The sequence below is a fragment of the Spinacia oleracea genome, chromosome 2 (assembly GCF_020520425.1).
Source record: "Spinacia oleracea cultivar Varoflay chromosome 2, BTI_SOV_V1, whole genome shotgun sequence".
Taxonomy (NCBI): Eukaryota; Viridiplantae; Streptophyta; class Magnoliopsida; order Caryophyllales; family Amaranthaceae; genus Spinacia; species Spinacia oleracea.
The window spans coordinates 54811108-54833626 of NC_079488.1; the positions used below are offsets into that span (position 1 = coordinate 54811108).

At 31.5% G+C, this 22519-nt stretch overlaps 2 protein-coding genes across 3 annotated transcripts; both read left to right on the forward strand.

The window, feature by feature from the left end:
- Positions 1-3515: 3515 nt before the first annotated feature.
- LOC110779851 (uncharacterized) lies at positions 3516-11295 on the forward strand. Of its 2 annotated transcripts, none has more exons than XM_056836819.1 (5): positions 3516-4203; positions 7925-8612; positions 8695-8729; positions 8813-8860; positions 10701-11295. In XM_056836819.1, exons 3-5 carry the CDS (start codon positions 8695-8697, stop codon positions 11104-11106), a joined length of 489 nt encoding a protein of 162 aa, XP_056692797.1. In that variant the 5' UTR covers positions 3516-4203; positions 7925-8612; the 3' UTR covers positions 11107-11295. The 2 variants fall into 2 exon arrangements, with proteins under 2 accessions (XP_056692797.1, XP_056692798.1); XM_056836820.1 differs by lacking the exon at positions 3516-4203 and adding an exon at positions 6802-7735.
- Positions 11296-19755: 8460 nt separating this feature from the next.
- LOC130467427 (uncharacterized) lies at positions 19756-22315 on the forward strand. Its single transcript, XM_056835932.1, has 2 exons — positions 19756-20604; positions 20687-22315. Exons 1-2 carry the CDS (start codon positions 19756-19758, stop codon positions 22313-22315), a joined length of 2478 nt encoding a protein of 825 aa, XP_056691910.1.
- The last annotated feature ends 204 nt before the right edge of the window (positions 22316-22519 follow it).

Here is a 22519-nt window from a genome sequence, read left to right on the forward strand (position 1 = left end):
TTCTGCTTTTTCTTGAATCTCCTCGTTTGTCATCAATCCTTCTGGGAGGTTGTAAGTGATTACTCTCTCCATATGATGAGACTTATCTTCCATGTATTGAGTAACTCTCTTTTCATCTCTTTGAATTTCATGTTGTATTGAAATTCTTGCTCTTGATATCATCGACACTGGATAAGTCTCTTTGTCAAGTTCACCTTGACCAAATTTCACAGCAGCCTCTTCATTCACTCTGTTCCTTATCCTTTCATTGCTCCAATGTTGAATCAAAGGAAGATCATATGGCTGGCAAATCCCTTTGAACTTTAGGCGATTAAAATATGCAATTTGCAACGCAATCATGCAACCACTCACTCCCTTACGTTGTGCACTATTGTTTCTGTTCTTCTTTAGTCGATGAACAGCATTGCAAAGATTGTCAAGTACGAACTTGCACCAATTTAATCTTGGAATTTGTGCTGCATTATCAATCCACTTGATTATTTTTGTATCAATTTTCCGATTGGTAACCGGTGCCAAGAATGTAGAAGAAACATACATCACAAAAAACTTTCTGAAATCATCTCCACCTTGCTTCATCGATTTCATTTTGAACTCCAAATCATTCACATATATGTCAGAGTTGCCTTCCACATTGAGTTTCTTTTTCCAATCATCGATAATAGTCATCTCTTCTTTGTCAACTCCTCGATGAATAACCATTTCTCCACCATTGACTTTTGGCAATAAGAAAATATCTTGAATATCTTCTTCAGTGAGTGTAAATTCCTTCATCAAATCAATTTTAAGCATCCGACTCCCTTCTTGGAAATGATTTAGAAGCCAAGGAAGAATTTTTGTTTGAATCACAGTCACTTGCATCTTTAGAAGCCCTCCAAATCCAATGTTCTCAACATCCACTTTTTGCTCTGGAGTTAAATCGTGTATGAGATCAACAATTGCATTCGGCCTGCAATGTGTGTTTCCGATAACCAGCTCACCGTCATAGTCAACATCATCATCTTCGATGTCTATGACTACATGCTTCCCTGACTTAAAGTGTTTAATAGCATTCCCTTCTATCTTCTCTTTCTTTGTTTTTTGTCTTTTCATTGGAGACAGTTTCGTTTCTGATTCTTCAGAGGTTGTTTGAATATAATCTTCATCTTCATCTTTTCTTTTCTTTTTACCTGTACCAAATAAAGCCATAATATAATTAACAAAAGTAGATAATTAACTCTGAAAAGTTAATGCAACTATTTTAAAAGTAAATGGAACTTATTTAAGGTAATTCATATCAATAAAATCTTAAGTTTCTTAAAAAGTAGATAAATAGCTAAAAAAGGAAATGGAAATAATTTGTTGATATCAAACATCTTTCACAGTCAAGTGTATCAATCATAGCTCACACAATGGTCAATTATCAGCGTTAGCAAGGTTGTACCAGCAACTAAGACAGGAAGGGATTTACCAGCACCGTCAAACTATGAAATTCAAAGTAGTTAATTAAAGCAATAGATCATTCATATATTCGTTCTCGTCATATTGATGTGGCTTTCCAGATTTCCAGTCAGTTAAGGATTGCAGTTAAGGAAATAGGGGCATTTTTCAAACGTATTATGACTACACATTTGAAGTTATTTCTGGTAGTATTAATATAGTACTACTAGAAAGAGTGAGAGACATTACTTGCCAAGCCGTCAGCATTACAAATTATCAAATTACGCAGCTAGATTAAGTAGACAAAGTTTCATTCTTGAAGTCTTTGGTAATAGCCTAGAAGACACTGATACAGATGTTGAAAGATTGTTTTTATTTTCATGGTTTGTTATATCGACAATGTAGTTTGTATCTACCACAGGGACAGAGGTGATAGACAATTAACTTGTGTTGTTTGTGTTATTTGCTAGAGTGTTCCTCAAGTGTTAATTTTCTAGCATAAAGCCATTACCATCCTGGTATTAAAATTCCCTCCTAACTTAACACATCCTGTGAAATTAAACGAGAACTTTATGATTCTATCTTTTAACACACAAAACACATTAACTCCCCAACAAGTAACACAAGTCAACAATGGTAACAGACTACCCTGGCCTGATCGGTAAAACAATCCTTTCGAAACTCAACACCAACCATGCAAAACAAACAACAAGTCATGGAAGGTCTGCAGTTATCATAGACCAATATTAGACTGCACCACCACCTAATCAACTAATTAAGGTCAACATCCAACAAGTAATGAAACCAACATCATAAAATCAACCTTGGTTTAGGAATAGAAAGACAATTAGCACTTAATTATTACTAAGTTTACTTTTGGAGAGATTTAATCAACTTCTAAGTAGATATATTTTACTTTTGCAAATTTATTACCAAACTATAGTAAAAAAGATGAACCTGATAAAGCAACATAAAAACATGCTCTTATAATGATTTAACTTGCCTAGTTACTCGTCCCTTGTAAGAATTTTTAGATTTAAAAGTAAACATATGTTTAGATTTCTTTTTAGTTTTTTTGTTTACTTTTGAGCCTATATCATTTACTTTTTTAAATTTTGTCACTAAAAGAGCTTGTAACATTAATATGAAGAGCTCAACAAATTCGACAAACTATACAGTGCTAAAAATGTAGATAATCTTATTTTTGAAAAGTAAACAAACTATTATTTTAATGGTAAACTTTCTATTATCAAAAGTAAACAAAAATTAGGCTACATTACCTTGTTTTGGATTTTTCTCATTTTTTGTCATTTTTTCCTGTTAAAATAAATAAACACCAAAAATCAAACACCAAAAATTATATCGAAAAATTTCACATCAAAAATTTACAAAAAAATAAAATAAAAACAAACAAACAACAAAAGTTCTGAAACTAGTAGGAGAGAGAAAATACCTTAGTAGTTCACTTGCCGGAAAATTAAAGCTCCGGCACTGGAAAATTCAAATTTCAAGCTACGAATACTTCAAATCAGTAGGATCGAGCAAAATTCGTAGAAAGTTGAGTAGAATTTTGCAGAAATTTGAGGAAAATCGACATTAAAAAAAATCTATGTAATAATTATGTAAACATACCTCAAAATTTCAACAATCTTCGCGATTACGTTATTCTTCCCGTTTTTTCAGGTGATTTTGAAAAAAAAAATCGTTTGAATTCAAGTGAGGAGAGAGAAATTGACGTGAGTGAGGGAGGAAGTGCGTTGGTTGAAGAGAGAGAATTTGACGTGAGTGAGGGAGGAAGTGTGTTGGTTGAAGAGAGAGAAGTTGTCAGTTTGCAAGAGAGAGAAATTGCAGTTCGTCATTAATGCTCGAAATAATCTCAGGCATCTGTTTCATCATAATCCAACGGCTGGGATTGGTTCTCATCTTAAGCTAGGTTCTCACCAGAACCTGGTCCTATATATATATATATATATATATATATATATATATATATAGAAAGGCTCCCGTAAGAACACTTCTTACGGTGAGAACACTTCTTACAGTAAGAACACTTTTTAAACCGTTGGATTGTTTCTAATCTGACCGCCCAAAATGAATCGATTTTAACAAATCTGGACCTTTAAATATTTTAAAGATTGGGATTAAAAACAAAAATAATTTTTTTTTAGATTTTGTTTTTCGGATTTTTTTTCCACTCTCTCTCTTCAGTTCCTCTCTCTAACTTTCAAACACCATCAACATCTGATCTCCGCTCGTTGCCGCCGTTGCTCGCCGGTCGCCCATCGCCGGTCGCCGCTCGTATCTCGCGGTTGTGGCGGCTGTTGTTTTCTCTCTCTCTCTTCAATTCCTCTCTCTCCCCCCTTTTCGAACACACATCCGGCCACCGCTCGTAGCCACCACCACCATCCAGCTCGACGCCGCTCCGCCACTCTCTGATCTCCTCTCGCCGCTCTCTGATCTCTCGTTCGCCGCCGCTCTCTGATCTACGCAATTCTAATTGCCGGTAGCGGCGTGTTTCTGGTGGCAGCGTGTTTCTGGTGGCCGCGAAATCGAACCAGAAATCCAGCAATTAGGCTGGTTTCTGCCACCGCAACGGATTCCGCCACGCTTGAACACCGGAGAATTTGTTCGAACAATCGATTTAGGTTTGATTTCTGGTTCTATTTCGAATTTTTTCGAATTTGTTCAATGGAGAAGTGCTGATTGAGGAATTGTTCGAACTTGTTCAATGGAGAAGTGCTGTTCGAATTCGAATTTCTCCGCGATTTCAATCGGCAATTTCAATTGGTAATTTCAATCCAGCAATTCTCATTTCTCAATTTCTCAATTCAGAAATTATAATCGGTTTCAATTGATTTCTCAATTCAAAAATTAAAATCGATTTCAATCATCTTGTAAATTAAAATCGATTTCAATTCACAAGTTATGATTGATGTCTCTCAGTTTCTGCTTATACTGTATCATCTTGAAATGTTTGGGCTTTTGAGATCAGAGATGAAAACAGAGAAGTATATATATAATCTGTGCGTACTGGTTTTCATGAATGATGGCATAAACTGTATAGACCTTGCAGATATATGTGCCTGGCGAGTTTTGTGAGACAGATCTGTATTCATAATATCTTGATGCGCTCTGGTGCTCATAGTAGTTGAATATTGAGTTCCTTTTCTATTATCTTATAGTGTAGCTGCCTGGACAACTAATGAAGCAAAAACTGAAAATGTACTTGTATCTTAAACTGTTAGAAAACACTAACCTCCTCCAAACTACCCGTGCACTTGTTGTACGTGAGCTTGAACGACCACATACATGTATCTCATGATATAATAACCTAAATCGTTACATGTATCTCACGACATAATAACCTTGAATAAATTTAGAACATGTTTGAATAAATTTAGAACATGCTTGAATGGATTTAGAACATGCTTGAATAAATTTAGAACATGGTTGAATAAATTTATAACATGTTTAACAATTTTAGAACATGCTTGATTAATTTAGAACATGAGCTTGAAATTTTAGAACATGTATATATGTATATGTTTTGACTAGGTTCTCATGTTCTAAATTTAGAACGTTGTTGAATAAATTTAGAGCATGGTTGAATAATTTTAGAACATGAACTTAAAACTTTAGAACATGGTTGAATAAAACTAAAACATGCTTGAATAAATTTAGAAAATGGTTGAACAAATTTAGAACATAGTTGAATAAATTTAGAACATGATCTTGAAAGTTTAGAACATGGTTGAATAAATTTATATCATGGTTGAACAAATTTAGAACATGGTTGAATAATTTTAGAACACGCTTGAATCAATTTAGAACATGAGCTTGGAAATTTAGAACATGTATATATGTATATGTGTTGACTAGGTTCTCATGTTCTAAATTTAGATCATGCTTGAATAATTTTAGAACATGCTTGAATAAATTTAGAACATGCTTGAATAAATTTAGAACATGGTTGAACAAATTTAGATAATTGTTGAATAAGTTTAGAACATCAGCTTGAAAATTTAGAACATGTATATATGTATATTTGTTGACTAGGTTCTTATGTTCTAAATTTAAAACATGGTTGAATAAATTTAGATCTTGTTTGAATAAATTTAGAACATGGTTGAACAAATTTAGAACATCGTTGAATAAATTTAGAACATGTTTGAATAAATTTAGAACATGAGATTTAAAATTTAGAACATTGTAGAATTAGTGAAATTAAAACATGCTTGAATAAATTTAGAACATGGTTGGACAAATTTAGAACATGAGTTGAAAATATAAAACATGGTTGAATAAATTTAGAACATGGTTGATCAAATTTAGAACATCGTTGAATAAAAATTTAGAACATGGTTCAATAAATTTAGAACATGAGCTTGAAAATTTAGAACATGGTTGAATAAATTTAGAACACGAGCTTGAAAATTTAGAACATGGTTGAATAAATTTAGAACATGGTTGAACAAATTTTGAACATGGTTGAACAAATTTAGATCATAGTTGAACAAATTTAGAACATGGAGAGTACAAAAGTGTTCTTACCGTAAGAAATGTTCTTACATAAGGAGGTGTTCTTACCGGATCCCTCCCCTATATATATATATATATATATATATATATATATATATATATATATATATAGAGGGGAGGGATCCGGTGAGAACACCTCCTTATGTAAGAACACTTCTTATGGTGAGAACACTTTTGCACTCTCTATGTTCTATATTTATTCAACAATGTTCTAAATTTGCTAACTCATATTCTAAATTTATTCAACGATGTTCTAAATTTATTTAACCATATTCTAAATTGGTTCAACCATGTTCTAAATTTATTCAAGCATGTTTTAATTTTATTCAACCATGTTCTAAATTTTTAACTTCATGTTCTAGATTAATTCAAGCATGTTCTAAAATTATTCAACCATGTTCTAAATTTTTAACCTCATGTTCTATATTAATTCAAGCATGTTCTAAAATTATCCAACCATGTTCTAAATTTGTAAGCTCATGTTCTAAATTTATTCAAGCATGTTCTAAATTTATTCAACGATGTTCTAAATTTATTAAATGATGTTCTAAATTTATTAAATGATGTTCTAAATTTATTCAACGATGTTCTAAATTTATTCAACGATGTTCTAAATTTATTCAACGATGTTCTAAATTTATTCAACGATGTTCTAAATTTGTTCAACCATGTTCTAAATTTATTCAAAGATGTTCTAAATTTATTCAACAATGTTCTAAATTTAGAACATGAGAATGTAGTCAACACATATACATATATACATGTTCTAAACTTTTAAGCTCATGTTCTAAATTAATTCAAACATGTTCTAAAACTATTAAACATGTTATAAAATTATTCAAGCATCTTCAAAATTAATTCAAGCATGTTCTAAATTTATTCAATCATGTTCTAAATTTTCAAGCTCATGTTCTAAATTTATTCAAGCATGTTCTAAATTTATTAAATGATGTTCTAAATTTTTTCAAGCATGTTCTAAATTTATTCAAGCATGTTCTAAATTTATTCAACCATGTTCTACATTTATTTAAACATGTTCTAAATTCATCCAAACATGTTCTAAATTTATTCAAGCATGTTTTAACTTTTTCAACGGTGTTCTAACTTTATTCAAGCATGTTCTAAATGTATTCAAGTAAGTTCTAAAATTTATTATAGCATGTTTTAATGCTGCCACTTTTCTTTATTGCCAATGTACACTTGATATATGTTGGCAATTAAGAAGAGATACATACAGAAAAGTAAAATAAAGATAAACTAATTGCGCAACCATGTACTACGATAAGCCACAGTGTTCACAGCATAATTTTGCAAATTTAGAGGCTACAATACACTTTGAGAGTGAAATATTTACCAAACAACTTCCAAGTTTACACAATCTAAATAGATAAACTCCGATATTCTACCGCACCAGCACCAAAGAAATAACATAATATACCAGTATACAATTGCAGGTTTCCAAAATATTAAGGTCGTACTGATTGGAATGTAATTAAAAACATCTGGTAAAGTTGCTAGAAACATTCGAAGTTTGATTTGCAGGTTCACATATATGTTTTGATTTCGAAGAATCGATTGAAAAATCGATTGAAAATTGCTGATTAAAATTGATTTTGAATCGAGAAATCGAGAAATGAGAATTACTGGATTGAAATTACCGATTGAAATTGCTGATTGAAATTAGTGGATTTCTGGTTCAATTTGACCGGCGAATTTGTTCGAGCGGCGACGAGAAGAGAAGGAACCACCGCGAGCAACGGCGGCGATCGATTTAGGCGAGGTTGAATTGAGAAATCAATTTTGGCGAGATTAAAATCGATTTCAATTCGATTTCGAAGAATTTCAGCGAGATTGAATTAAGAAATCGATTGAATTGAATTTCAGCGAGATTGAATTGCTGAATTGAAATTACTTTTACATGATTCGCGAACCACAACTAACAGCACCACCATTTTTGGTTCGATTTCAGGTTCGGCGACCAACGATGGAATTGCTGGGAGCAGCGGCGATCTGCGGCGGCGAGCAGCGTCGAGCGGCGGCGGTGAGCAACGGCGAGAAGCGGCGGCGATCGGCGGCGGCGAGCAGCGAACTGAGCAGTGAGAGAAGCGTTCGAAAGGAGAGAGAGAGAGAGGGGAATCGAAGAGAGAGAAATAGGGCTGGAAATAATGGAAAAAATGGTTAAAAAATAATTATATTGGGATATTTGTTCATAATAATTACGAAAATGCCATTATTAAAAAGTGTTCTCACCGTAAAGAAGTGTTCTCACCGTAAGGAAGTGTTCTCACGAGAGCCTTCCTCTATATATATATATATATATATATATATATATATATAGGGAGGGATCATGTGAAAATACCTCCTTATGTGAGTATACTAATATATATGAGAATGAATCTAATCCGTAGGATTAGATTCAATCTAATGGCTAGGATTAAATAAGAAAACCCATCAAACTTCCAATTAAAACCAATCACTTTTTCATTAAACCCACGTAACTTTCTCTCTCCAGACCCTCCTCTTCACTCTTTCCCTCTCACGCGATTTTGAACTCCCTATTATCCCCTCAATTTTCTCTCTCCTTTGAAGAAAACCGCCATCGCAGCCTCCAAAACGGCAAATCGCTCCGTCGTCGCAACTCCAATTATTGATTTAAGGTAAATTCGAGTTCAATTGTTCTACATTTCTTCTCGCCTTCTACAATTTTTCCTAATTTTAACCTAACATTTTCAATTGAAGATGATTGGAGTAGAAAAACAATACGAACGACGAAGGTAAGCGAATTTGTAACCTAATTTCGAATTCCTTGTTTTTATACATTAATTGAAGATAATTTTTGTTAAATTTTGATTTTCAGCAAAAACAAACACGACAAACTAGCAAAAAATCCAGACGATAATGAAGAGTAAGAATTCGGTGGTTTAATTGTAGCGAAATTTATTTATTAATTTCGAAATTTTGTAATTATTTTCGGAATTTCTCATAATTTATTTTTGTAATTATTTGGTTTGCAAATATTTGGATGTTTCTAGCGATTTTGAAATTTTTATATTCCTTATATTTGATGTTTGATGCAATTATAAATGTTCTGAATTTTATGAATTTTTAGTATTTTTAATTAGAATTTAATTTGTGATTTTTTGAATTGTTTTGAGAATTGAGAATTTTAAGATATTTTCGTCATTTTAAGATATTATTTTGATATTTTTTGAATGTTCTGAACGACATCATGAATAATTTAGAGTAATATTTTATACTCTCAATACTTTAGAACATGAAGGTTTAGAATGTAGAACATCATAAATCACTGTGTAGAACATCACATATCACTTTGTAGAACATCATAAATCACTGTGTAGAACATCATAATTGCATATGTTCTAATTACAAGTGCACATGTTCTGAATTTGAAAGCTAGCTAGTGAAATTAATTATATGTTGTCTTATCTGACGTTTGACAGTTTTACTAGTTGATATTATCTGTTTCCATCTATTAGTTTAGGTGTTTGAGTTTCCCTGATGGTCTGTTCCTATGTTGCTATTACATTGTTCACGTGTTGTTGGTTTGGTTTGTAGTTCCATGCCTTACGTTGTTTTGACAGGTTTAAGAATCAATGTGAATATGTGATATGTTCATCTTCACTTACTTATTGTTCACTTCCCGAGATTCTTATCAAACTTTTATTATTACTGATTCCTATTGACTAAATTTGTATTAGAGCTCGAGTCGTTTTTCCTGGTGTATCAAAGTGTGTTTAGGTGTGAATTTGATCACTGTGTTTTGAATTTGACAGTTGCTCCAGAGATAAAGATAACTGTATCATAGAATTTGTGAACCTTTGTCGGGATAATATGTGCGATGGCAGTTTGATTATTTTGGTGGAAAATGTAGAACCCAGAGGGCAAGTTGCCTAATTTTCTGGTTGATGATTAATGATTCATGAGTGCAGTCCCATAATAGATGCTTGAAGTGTCTCCAACTTTGAGTAGTTTCTCCTTGGTTTTCAACCTTCCCAAGCTTGCTAACCATGATATGAAACCAACTTTCTAAGTGAAATTGAGCCGACCAACTCTCATCTATGTGCTTATATTATATTTCAACATTAAGAATTCAGAAACAAGTCATAATCCATATAACTGGTGCCTTTGAGCTCCTTCCTTGATATCTTTTTCTGAATTCAGAATTCTCTATTTGAGCGAGCTACATTACCCCTGATGTGCTTTTTGTTCAAAATTCGCTGTCTTTCATATTCCTCTTCCCATCTCTGCAGTAGACAGACAATTCCAACAAATTATAAGTAATTGACATCTACTGATCTACGCATAAAAATTCAGAATAGGAAGTGTCAAACACAGTCCGTTAGTTGCCCACCTGCCTCAATGTGTTCAATCTGTAGAGGTTTTTGCCCTTAATTAGAAGGAGATTGTCATTTTCAATGTTTCATGTGTTGTTGTTAAGTTGTTCCTATATTGTTGTTTTGGTTTGTAGTTCCATGCCTTAAGTTGTTTTGCCAAGTTTAATCCAAAATAAAATCTCTCAAATATAAAACTATATCTCTCTAATATCTCTAAACATCATATCTTAGAACATACAGATTAACTGCTTAGAACATGTAGCTTAACTGTTAGAACATATAGGAATAATGTACAGAACATATAGCTTCACTTGTTAGAACATATAATTCAATTGTTAGAACATATATACATTGTTTATAACAGAACTAAATTTGTTTCATGTGATGCAGGGTAATCGAAACTCACAACAATAGAGAAACTAAAGCTAACCTCAATGAAGAAACCGATGTTAATGTGAACAAAGAACAAGAGGAAGTGAATAAGAAACATAACAAACTAAGGAAACATGTTGCAAAGAGGAAAGAGAGTACAAAAATTGTTGTTAGAGATGTCAAGAAGCACAAGTCTATAGTTGAGGTGCGTTCGGGGTCACAAGACTGCATAGAAGTGGATAACAATTCAAGGTCGGTGAAGAAGGAGGAAAGACTTTTGATCCAAAGAATACCAGCAAATTGGTTCATGGCACTTATTCCTAAAATTCCCAGACAACACAGAGCTTCCATTAGGAAGATAGGCTTTGGTGCCTTGATTTGCATATTGGTGCCCATAAGTCAAAGTTTTCTGTTGAACTTGTAACAAGCTTAGACACCAACAGAGTTACTTTGGTCATGTATAGCAAAGAAGAAATAGATATTGAGTTGGATGACATACACCTTGTCTTATGTTCTAAACTAGCATTGCATATGTTCTGAATTAACATTGCATATGTTCTAAACTAATGTTGCTTATGTTATGAATTAACATTGCTTATGTTCTAAAGGTTTACATGTGTGTTCTGGGCTTCCATTTTTGTTTATTTACATAATTTTTTGTCAACAATGAATAACTTGTTTGAATATTTTTTAAAACCTATTAGCTCAAATGGTAGAGCAATGTGCCATTGCACATGGATGTAGGTTCAAATCCTACATAGGTTGTTCTATATAAGTTAAATACATTTAAAGCCTTTTCGTCCGTGTTCTAAAAAGTTAAGTCTCGTGTTCTAAATACTTTTTCATATGTTCAAGAATTTAAGAGAAATGATAATTCACATTTCAATGATAATAATAATAATAATAATAATAATAATAATAATAATAATAATAATAATAATAATAATAAATAAATAAATAAATAAATAAATAAATAAATAAATTTAATGTGTAATGTATTTAACCTCTTTTATTTTAAAAGTTGAAATATATATAATGAAATTCAATATTTTAAAATACGTGTTGCTTATGTTCTAAATGTTTGTGACTTCATGTTCTAAAAACAAAAGCTAATGTTCCAAAAACTGATACTTATGTTCTAAATTAAATAGAACTGATTCAAAAGTAAATAAAAGTGATTCAAAAGTAAAGAATCATCAAATACGAGTTAATACCATAAACGGAATACAAAGAATTGCCTATGTAGGATTCGAACCTACATCATTGTGCAAGCGCACAAAGCTCTACCAATTGAGCTAATAGGCATCACTTGACCAACAAACTTACAGCAGCAGAAGGCCAACATCAACAACAATAAGAATCAACTAGGCAGGAAGTCATCATCACTGGTCCCAGTTGACAAAACACAACAATAAGGTCTTACCTCGTCTTCCTTCCATCCCCCAAAAAGCTTATTATACGATTCTTCTGTTGGAAATCTATGATAATGTCAAATAGGAGCATAAAGATATGCAATTCTACGAGAGATAAAATAACTAGGCCAACCTTATGGGTCTGCTTGATTTTTTTTTCTAGCAAAACCAGACCTTCGGGTTGCTACCTGTGCTACCAGATACGATTTGATGGCTGACACGTGACTTCTCTTCTTCCTGCTTTTCTGCATTGGGGTCAAAGTTGTTGATTTGTATCAAGTAAAGCATTTAGACAATTGATAAGCAATTGTTAATCTTGATTAATATCAATCATGTTCCCATTGAAATTCACCTCCAGCAAATTGTTCATAAACCATTTCAACAGTAACAAAAAGTCATATGTTCTAAAAGCCATGGCAAATGTTCTAAAAAACCATAGCAAATGTTCTAAAAGCCATAGAAAATGTTCTAAACCTTAACCCATATGTTCTGAAAACCATAGCAAATGTTCTAAAACTCAAATCATATGTTTTAAAACTTTAACCATATGTTCGAAAAATATGGCAAATGCTTTATAAACCAAAAATATGCATCAAAATATTCTTTTTTTTTACGAACGATTACAGACATATAAGATATTTATGCAACTAGTATGGCTGCATGAGGATTCATATTCTAATCTCGTTGTAACAACTAGTATGGGTGCATGAGGATTCATAATCTAATCCGATAGAACATTATGTTAAACTTTCAGAACATGTAAAGCAATAATTCAGAATATAAAAAACAATTGAAAATAAGAACAACTATACAAAAAACTAGAATCAAGTATTCAGAACAAAAATACTATTACTCAGAACATTGGAACGATTATTCAGAACATGTAATGCAACCATTCAGAACATGAAGAACAATTTCTCAGAAAAATGAGAGCAAATATACAGAACACTAGAAACAACTGTACAGAACATAAATCACTATTATTCAGAACATTTAAAACGATTATTCAGAACATTAAATATAAGACACATTAATAAGAAAACTCACTGGATTTCGTCAATGATGAGGTCGGACTAGGATGAAGTTCCGATGACATTGCTAAATCTGTAAATAAGAATTTGAACACAGAAATTAAAATACGAACTGAGAAGAACAATTCGATAATTAAAAAAATTAAACAACAACAAATCCAAAAATCAAAAAAATAAATCAAAAACAAATTAGGAAATCAAAAAACTAAATCAAAAACATCACAGGAAATCAAAACTAAATCAAAAAATCAAAAGCAAAATAGATCAATAACAAAATCAGAATTCAGTAATCAAAAACAAATTTAAAAACACAGCTCAATAATCACGTAATCAACAAAATTTTAAAGCGCAAATCGACAATTTAATAATCACGTAATCAGCAAAATTTAAAAAGGCAGCTAAATAATCACGCAATTGGCAATTAGATAATCAACAATTCAATAATTTTGATAAAAAGAATAATTACGGATCAGATGTAAAATTAGGTCGAAAATCAGCAAATAATAACTTAAATATGAAAAACAAAATTGCGAAATTGATAAAATACCTTTAAATAAGCAATTAGATGAATGTATTCGAGAATATGATTGAATTCTAAAGCAAATTTGAAGATCAAATCGACCTTGATTGAGGTCCTACAATGGCGGCATGGTGAAGAGAGAGAAGAGAGAAAACAAGGAGAAAGGAGAGTTTAGAGAGAGAAAGAAATCAGCGTGAGAAGGAAAAAAATCAGATGGGTATATATTCAAAGAATTTACAAAAATGCCATTAGTAATCCCTTGATTTTCAGCGGTTAGATTAGAAACGATCCAAAGGTCAAGAATTATTCTCATATAAGATTGTGTTCTCACATAGAAGGGGTGTTCTCACATGAGCCTTTATATATATATATATATATATATATATATATATATATATATGTATATATATATATATATATATATATATATATATATATATATACACACACACGCACACACACACACACACACAAAATGAGTTTTTTAAGGAGCATTCAGAGCGTCCACATACGATTTCCATGTCATCAAATACTAATATTATTTCATACTTATTAAAAAATAAAAATAGACAATAAAGACCCAGTAAAAGATAATAAGAGATAAAGATTAATAAAACTCAGTAAAAAAAAGATAATAAGAGAAAAATAAAAATAGATAAATAAAGACCCAATAAAAGATAATAAGAGATAAAGATAAATAAAACTCAGTAAAAAAAGAATAAGAGAAATATAAAAACATATAAATAAAGGTCTGGCAAAAGATAATCCCTCCGTTCCTAAATAAGTGTCACTTTTCTATTTTTGGCGTTCCCTTATAAGTGTCCAATTTCTATTTTTGAACATGTACTTTTCCCACTTTTCCATACATTTTTCACACTTTTCCATACACTTTTTCCACTTTTCTACTCCCTCCGTCCCGGAATACTCGACCCGGTTTGACCGGCACAGAGTTTAAGGGACTTGAATTGACTTATTTAATTTAATAGGTAGTAGTTGATAGTGGGGTATTATTTTAATATAGTTAGTGGGAAAGGTGTAAAGGGGGTGGGGTTGGGGGAGAGTAGGGGTTGAATTTTTAATTATTTTTTGTATGGAGTAGGGGGTATGTGGGTTAATAGGGGTGGAGCGAGAAATAATATAATATTGTTAGAATATTTCCATTTTTAGAAACAGGTCAAGTATTAAGGGACGGCCCGATAAGGAAAACAGGTTTAGTATTACGGGACGGAGGGAGTATAAATCATAATTACTTTTACTTACACATTCTACACTTTTCGACTTTTCAATCCCTACATACACTTTTATTTGTACTTTATTCAATTAAACAATTATCTACTTTATCCTTTCCCAAAATAAACCATTCCCAATCATTAACTCTTATGCACTTTACAATTTTCTTAAACACCGTGCCGAGGCCCAAAAGTGACACTTATTTAGGAACGGAGGGAGTAATAAGAGATAAATTTTGAAAATTATTAAAAGATAATGAAACTTAGTGAAAGATAATAACAGAAAAATAAAATAGATAAATAAAGACCCGGTAAAACATAATAAGAGATAAATTTTAAATTTTTTTAATAGATAAATAAAGACCCGTTAAAACTGTCATACTCATTGATCATAAAAACAATCACTGTTCTAACTATCGCTTAAAGTTGAAAAAAAATCTCATAAAAAAATGAATTCGCACGTACTTTAAATCTAGTCTAGTACAATGTACAAGGCCCTGTTGTTTAGAGCTGAACTTAACTGAACTGAACTGAACTGAACTAAACTGAACTGAATGCTCCTGAACTGAACTGAATTTGACTTAACTTAATATTACTGAATTGAAATAACGAATAATAAATAATAAATAATGAATAATAAATAATAAATAATAAATAATAAATAATAAATAATTATATTAAATTAATAATAAATAATAAATAATAAATAATTAATAATTAATAATTAATAATTAATAATTAATAATTAATAATTAATAATTAATAATTAATAATTAACGATTAATAATTAATAATTAATAATTAATAATTAATAATTAATAATTAATAATTTATAATTAATGTTTAATAATTAATAATCAATGATTAATAATTAATAATTAATAATTAATAATTAATAATTAATAATTAATGATTAATAATTATTAATTAATAATTAATAATTAATAATTAATAATTAATAATTAATAATTAATAATTAATAATTAATAATTAATAATTAATAATTAATAATTAATAATTAATAATTAATAATTAATAATTAATAATTAATAATTAATAATTAATAATTAATAATTAATAATTAATAATTAATAATTAATAATTAATAATTAATAATTAATAATTAATAATTAATAATTAATAATTAATAATTAATAATTAATAATTAATAATTAATAATTAATAATTAATAATTAATAATTAATAATTAATAATTAATAATTAATAATTAATAATTAATAATTAATAATTAATAATTAATAATTAATAATTAATAATTAATAATTAATAATTAATAATTAATAATTAATAATTAATAATTAATAATTAATAATTAATAATTAATAATTAATAATTAATAATTAATAATTAATAATTAATAATTAATAATTAATAATTAATAATTAATAATTAATAATTAATAATTAATAATTAATAATTAATAATTAATCATTAATCATTAATAATTAATAATTAATAATTAATAATTAATAATTAATAATTAATCATTAATAATTAATAATTAATAATTAATAATTAATAATTAATAATTAATAATTAATTACTTAATAATAATAAATGATAATTAATAATTAATAATTAATTACTTAATAATAATAAATGATAATTAATAACTAAATAATAAATAATAATTAATAACGAAATAATTAATAATTAATAACTAACTAATAAATAATTATTAATACATATTAAATTAATAAACAATAATAATATATGGTAAATAATAAATTATAATTAATAATAAATTAATAGGAAACAATAAGTTATGTATAATAATAATAAATAATAATTATAATATTAATAATGATAATAATAATAATAATAATAATAATAAGAATAATAATAATAATAATAAGTTGATTTGAATTGAATGCTCCTGGACTGAACTGAACCGCAAAATAAGTCGTGAAACTGAAATTAAGCCAAAAAGAACAGTGCCTAAGTAACGCCCGTGATTTGCAGAATTATTAGGGCGCCACGTAGGATTACTATTGGTTTCGGCCAATGAAAAATAAGATTTCTAATTTAACTTTGAATTAAAAAAATCGAGTGCCACGTAGATAATTAATTATTTTCCACATAGATATTTTAATTATTTATTTATTAATATATACAAATCCATAAAAAATCAAACACTCTAATAATTAAAAAATACATCTAAAATAAAAATCATCCAAAATCAAACACTAATCTAAAATAATATTCAATCCAAAATCAAACACTAATCCAATATTAGAGCGCCACGTAGGAAATCTAATGCTTTCGGCCAATGAAAAATAAGATTTCAAAATTATTTTTGAATCAAAAAAGTCGAGGTGCCACGTAGATATTTTTATTAATTAATTATTAATATATATTACGTATATGCAATTTCGTCCAAAATCAAACACTATAATAATTAAAAATTAAATATAAAATGAAATACAATCCAAAATAAAAAAAAATCTAATATAATATATAAAAGATAGAAATTGGTATATGTAGGAGTTTTATTTTAACTTAACAATTTAATAGAATATTACACATAGTACAATTTCATCCAAAATCAAATACACTAAAATTAAAAAATAAATCTAAAATGAGATATAATCCAAAATCAAAAACTAATCTAATATATAAAAGATAGCAATTGGTATATATAAGTGTTTTATTTTAACTTAATAATTTACTAGAATTCATGCATCGCATCGGCCAAAATCTAGGTAGTGTTTGGCCAAGCTTCTAGGAGAGTTTCTATGACCCAAAAGTTGAAAGATGTTTCTACTTCTTGAGAAGCCCAAAAGTGTTTCTAGTAGGGGTAGAAGGAGAAGCTCCAAATTGGAGCTTCTGAAAACTGTTTCTCGGGGAGATACTTTCCCCTTTAATGAAACTTTTCAGCAGTCCACTTTAACAAACAGAAAACCTTATCTCTCCTCTTCAACTTTATTGTAACTCCTCTCTTTTAATAGCCACCATCTTCACCCACCTCTTAATTTCCAAAATAATAGCAGATGATAACAAATATACGATCTTGATGACAGACAAATATAATTACAAACTTGAAACTACATATCCATCGTTTAACCCATTAATCGCTGTGCGTATTTGAATTACTTTGCAAACTAGATTTTTTTGTCGCCTCTTCCTTCTCCTTCCCAATTCTGCTTATAAGCTTTATTCAATTAATCAAATTCTTTACAGTTGATTTTTCAGTACAATAATTCATCTAATTAACAAAAAAAACTTGGTGGATTAATGACGGAAATTCAATTTATTAGTGGATCTCTTATGTTGGGAGGAGAGACATAAAACACGTTAGGAGCGAGAAAAAGGATGATAGTAGTGGAAAAAATGGTGGACTGGTTGTATGATGAAGGAAATGGTGGAAATTGAGAGTAAATTATAGGCCAAAAAAATATGATTTTGATGGGAAAGAAACAATAGGCAAATTCAATTTGAATTTTTTTAATTGAAATTGGTGTGGGAAGTTGACGATGATGGCGGATTTCTTGGAGATGGTATTTGGTGAGTTGTTAGAGGTGTTTGGTTGTGATTTGTGAAGTTGATGATGGTATGATGGATGATGATGCATGCGAAAATTAGTAGGCTTGTTAATGATAGAAAAATAGATCATAAAATATGTTGCTGAAGGTAGGAAGAAAGAGAAAAGATTTACTAGAGTTTGTTTTTCCGATCATTAGTATCATGGTCCTTGTAACACTTGTAAGTTGTAACAGAGTATTATTTTAGTTTTTACTAAAGTAGTTTTCACTATTTAGTGAGTACTGAGTAATGTTTATATAAATAGGAGTATTCAAATTTCAATAAATTACTCTAAAAGTCTAGAAATTTAGAGCGATATCCGTCAATATTGCACAAAGATAAGTTAATTCCCAAAATACGTTACTTTTCTTGTTAATTCCCACCATACCGTCCACGTCAGCACAGTGAACCGGCCTTTTTTTTTAAATAAGCAGAGCAAAACCGCTATCTCAGATAGCGGTTCATGGAGGTTAACCGCTATCTGAGATAGCGGTTAATGTTTAATGAACCGCTATCTGAGATAGCGGTTTACCCCTTGCTCTCCCATACCTCCCAGTAAGCAAATTCAAAAAATCAAAATAAAAAAAAAACCCCGCTCTCTGTTTCTCTCTCCGTCGTCCCGCTCACTGATCTCTCTCCACCGCCCGGGTCGCCGGTGGTGACCTTCGTCTTCGCCCTCCCTCAGGCCGTCGAGCCTCCTCACCCACAACGAATTCTCACCCTTCGTGATCATCTTTCTCACCGTTCTCCGTCGCTCCTCCGTTTCGAGGATTGCTCCTAAGCCCTAGGTCGACCGTCGGACCTCTTCCTCAACACCACCGGACATCGAGGTTCCTCATCAGCCACCAACGCCGTCGAGCTTCTTTCTCACCCACCACCGGCCGTCGGTGGTTCTGCATCAGGTAAACCCTAATATTTTTTTTTGAATTAATATATTCGAATTTAATTATTAATTCAGTAATATTTGTTGCTATGTTTAGGTTTGTTTGATGATGTTATTAGGAATATCATGCTTAGGTTTGTTTGATGGGTTTATGATCATGATTACCATGAATTGTAATTTTTTTTATTGTTAATGTATTTCTAACCGCTAACTGAGATAGCGATGTTATGAATCATATTATGTTAAAATGATTATCCTGTGGTTTTTATGTTTTTGAATTGTTTATCGCTTAAAAGTACTCTTAAAAGTCCTATCTTTGATTCGTTTTAAGCTCTTGAGTTTTTCAATTTGGAATTTTAGTCTTCAATTTCTCAAGTTCATTTGAATTGAAATCAGATTATGATGACCCAAATTAGGGATTCATATTATTAATCATATTATTTTTTGTTTAGAATATGGAGTTGCCAGACTATCCTATTTATTGTCATTGGGGAGGGGAAATTTTGCAAAGTAGCGGTGATGTTACATATAAAGGAGGAGAGCGAAAATTTGGGTTTGTCAATTGTCAAATGAGTTATGATGAGGTTTTGAGTAAGGTTTATGATCTTATGAGATGTGACTCGAGATATGTGGAGTTGAAGCTACTAATGAGGTATCCAATGATGTCCGGTTCATATGAAGCCATTCCGTTGGATGATGACAATTCTTTAAAAGCAATGTTGATTGCTATGTCTCAAACACAATCAACCACAATGCAATTGTTCATCGAGCAACTTCCAAAGCAACCCGAAACTCAATCCCACTTGGAATCCTTTCATGAAATGGATTCATGGGCGAGTCCATTTCCCTACTTGCCCTTGACAAATCAAAGTGGGTTAACGGGTTCATTCACAAGAATGCTTACGGATGAACAATATGCTAGTGAACACATTTCAGAGCTCACTTCTCCAACTCAAACACCACATGTAGAAGCTACAAATGGTGATCCATCTATGATACTTTTCGATTCTCTAGATCAAATATGTGTTGATTTTTTTGGAGATGAAGCGGTTGGGGTGGATAGTGATGTTGATGAAGATGAAGATACACAAGATGCTAATGACAAAGCTATAAGAGAAAGCGCTCCATCTCAAATTTTCAACAATGTTGCAGAGTTGGATCCGATTTTGCTTGATTCTTGGAGGACTTGGTCCAACAACCACTCTTTCGATGGTGAATTTGCTATTGGGCAAGAGTTTGATTCTTTGGCGCAATTGAAAGACATAGTCAAAGGTTATTCCATAGCTAAAAATCATTCATTTAAGGTGTTGGAGAGTGAGCCCACAAAATACGTAGTTGAGTGTTGGAGAGTGATGCAAATGCTCATGGAGGTTACGTGCAATCAAGGATCCTTGTCTTGCTTCATTCAGAATTGTGAGGTATAATGGCCCCCATGCAAGTAATTGTTTGGGTGACATAAACTCAATCGATCATCCTCTTCTCTCCTCTGATTTTGTATGCAATGAGATAAAAGATCTTATTCGTGCCGATCCTTCTTTGAAAATCCGTGTTATTGTGCAAGCGGTGAAAGTCAAGTTTAAGTATACCATCACTTACAAGAGAGCTTGGTCAGCGAAACAAAAGGCTATTGCAAGCATTTTTGGTGATTGGGAGAAATCTTACGAAGAGTTGCCTAGGTACATGCAAGCATTGAAAGAATCTAATCCAGGAACCGTCGTGGAATGGTGTACCTTGGCTTCTAATGAAGATCCTTCTGTTCACATTTTTTTGAGAGTGTTTTGGGCATTCAAGCCTTCCATCGATGGTTTTAAGCACTGTCGACCCCTAATCACCATAGATGGAACTCATTTGTATGGTAAGTACAAGGGCACGTTACTCATTGCCATGGGTACAGATGCGAATTCTCAATTGTTCCCTCTTGCTTTTGCTATTGTTGAAAGTGAAAATGGTGAGAGTTGGAAATGGTTCATGAAATGCATTCGGCATTTAGTTACTCAGAGGGAAGGTTTATGTGTCATTTCTGATAGACATGCAGGGATTTTGCAAACAATGAATGAGGTCAATAGTGGGTGGGAGGAGCCGCGTGCCCACCATCGATTTTGTACTCGTCACCTTGCCTCTAATGTCAACACTCAGTTCAAGAATGCTTATGTGAAGAACCTTTTCGGAAAAGCCGCAGATGCTCGTCAAAGAAAGAAGTTTGATTACTACTTGGGAAGAATTGGTGAATTGAATGTTGAAGCTCATAAGTACTTGATGGATATTTCTTCTCATCGGTGGTCGATCCACCATGATGGTGGTTTTAGATATGGCGTGAAAACCACAAACATGTCCGAAGCTTTTAATGGGGTGATGAAAGGTGCTCGTTGTTTGCCGATAACCGCCCTTGTTCGGATGACGTTTTACCGAGTGAACTCCTACTTTGTTACAAGACGAGGTTGGGGTAAAAGGAGAATTGAAGAAGGCCACGATTTCGTTGAGAAGGCAACAACAACAATTGAAATGAACATGGCAAAATCTGGTGCTCACGAGGTCCAAGCCTTTGATCATGAGATGGGGCTATTTGAGGTTACAACTGGACGAGGAGGCAGGGCTTCAGGTAAAGGTGGTAACGTACACACTGTTAACCTTGTAGCCAAAACTTGCACTTGTGAGAAATTAAAAATCTACAAGTTGCCATGCTCCCATGTGCTTGCGGTTTGTCGTTCTCGCAGCTTATCTTATGCTGCTTTCGTTGATCCTTTCTTTACCACTGTCGAGTATAGGCAAACATACTTGAAGAGCTTTCATCCACTTCCTGATGTTCCCTATTGGCCTCATTATACTGGGGTGAGAATAGTTGCTGATGCTAGTAAACGCCGTGGTGTGGGACGCCCAAAGTCGTCTCGATACCCTAATGAGATGGATTCGAGTGCTCGACGCAGTGTCAATGTAAAATCATGTAGCATTTGTCGACGTCAAGGGCATAATAAGAAAACTTGTGCAGCTAGGGGTGGTGTTGGATCATCGGGGTAATAAACACAGTTTATGTTTCTCTTGATGTGTGATTCTAAGTTTAATTTTTGTGCATATATTTCTTTTGACGTGTGATTTTACGATTTCTAATAAACTTCTTTTTCAGGTCTCATGGAGCCGACGATCCATCCCGGCCCACGTGATACTTCGGTTTTGACGTTGCAGGCGGAGCATAGGAGTGAGGATGTTTGGGGAGGGGGTATG

What these genes read in the sequence shown, in the direction of transcription:
- LOC110779851 (XM_056836819.1), top strand. Translation starts at nt 8,695, where the DNA reads ATGATTGGAGTAGAAAAACAATACGAACGACGAAG. An exon ending in AAACAATACGAACGACGAAG is followed by an intron (nt 8,730 to 8,812) that starts GTAAGCGAATTT and finishes TTTGATTTTCAG; the next exon opens with CAAAAACAAACACGACAAAC. An exon ending in AATCCAGACGATAATGAAGA is followed by an intron (nt 8,861 to 10,700) that starts GTAAGAATTCGG and finishes CATGTGATGCAG; the next exon opens with GGTAATCGAAACTCACAACA.
- LOC130467427 (XM_056835932.1), top strand. Translation starts at nt 19,756, where the DNA reads ATGGAGTTGCCAGACTATCCTATTTATTGTCATTGGGGAGGGGAAATT. An exon ending in CTAAAAATCATTCATTTAAG is followed by an intron (nt 20,605 to 20,686) that starts GTGTTGGAGAGT and finishes CGTGCAATCAAG; the next exon opens with GATCCTTGTCTTGCTTCATT.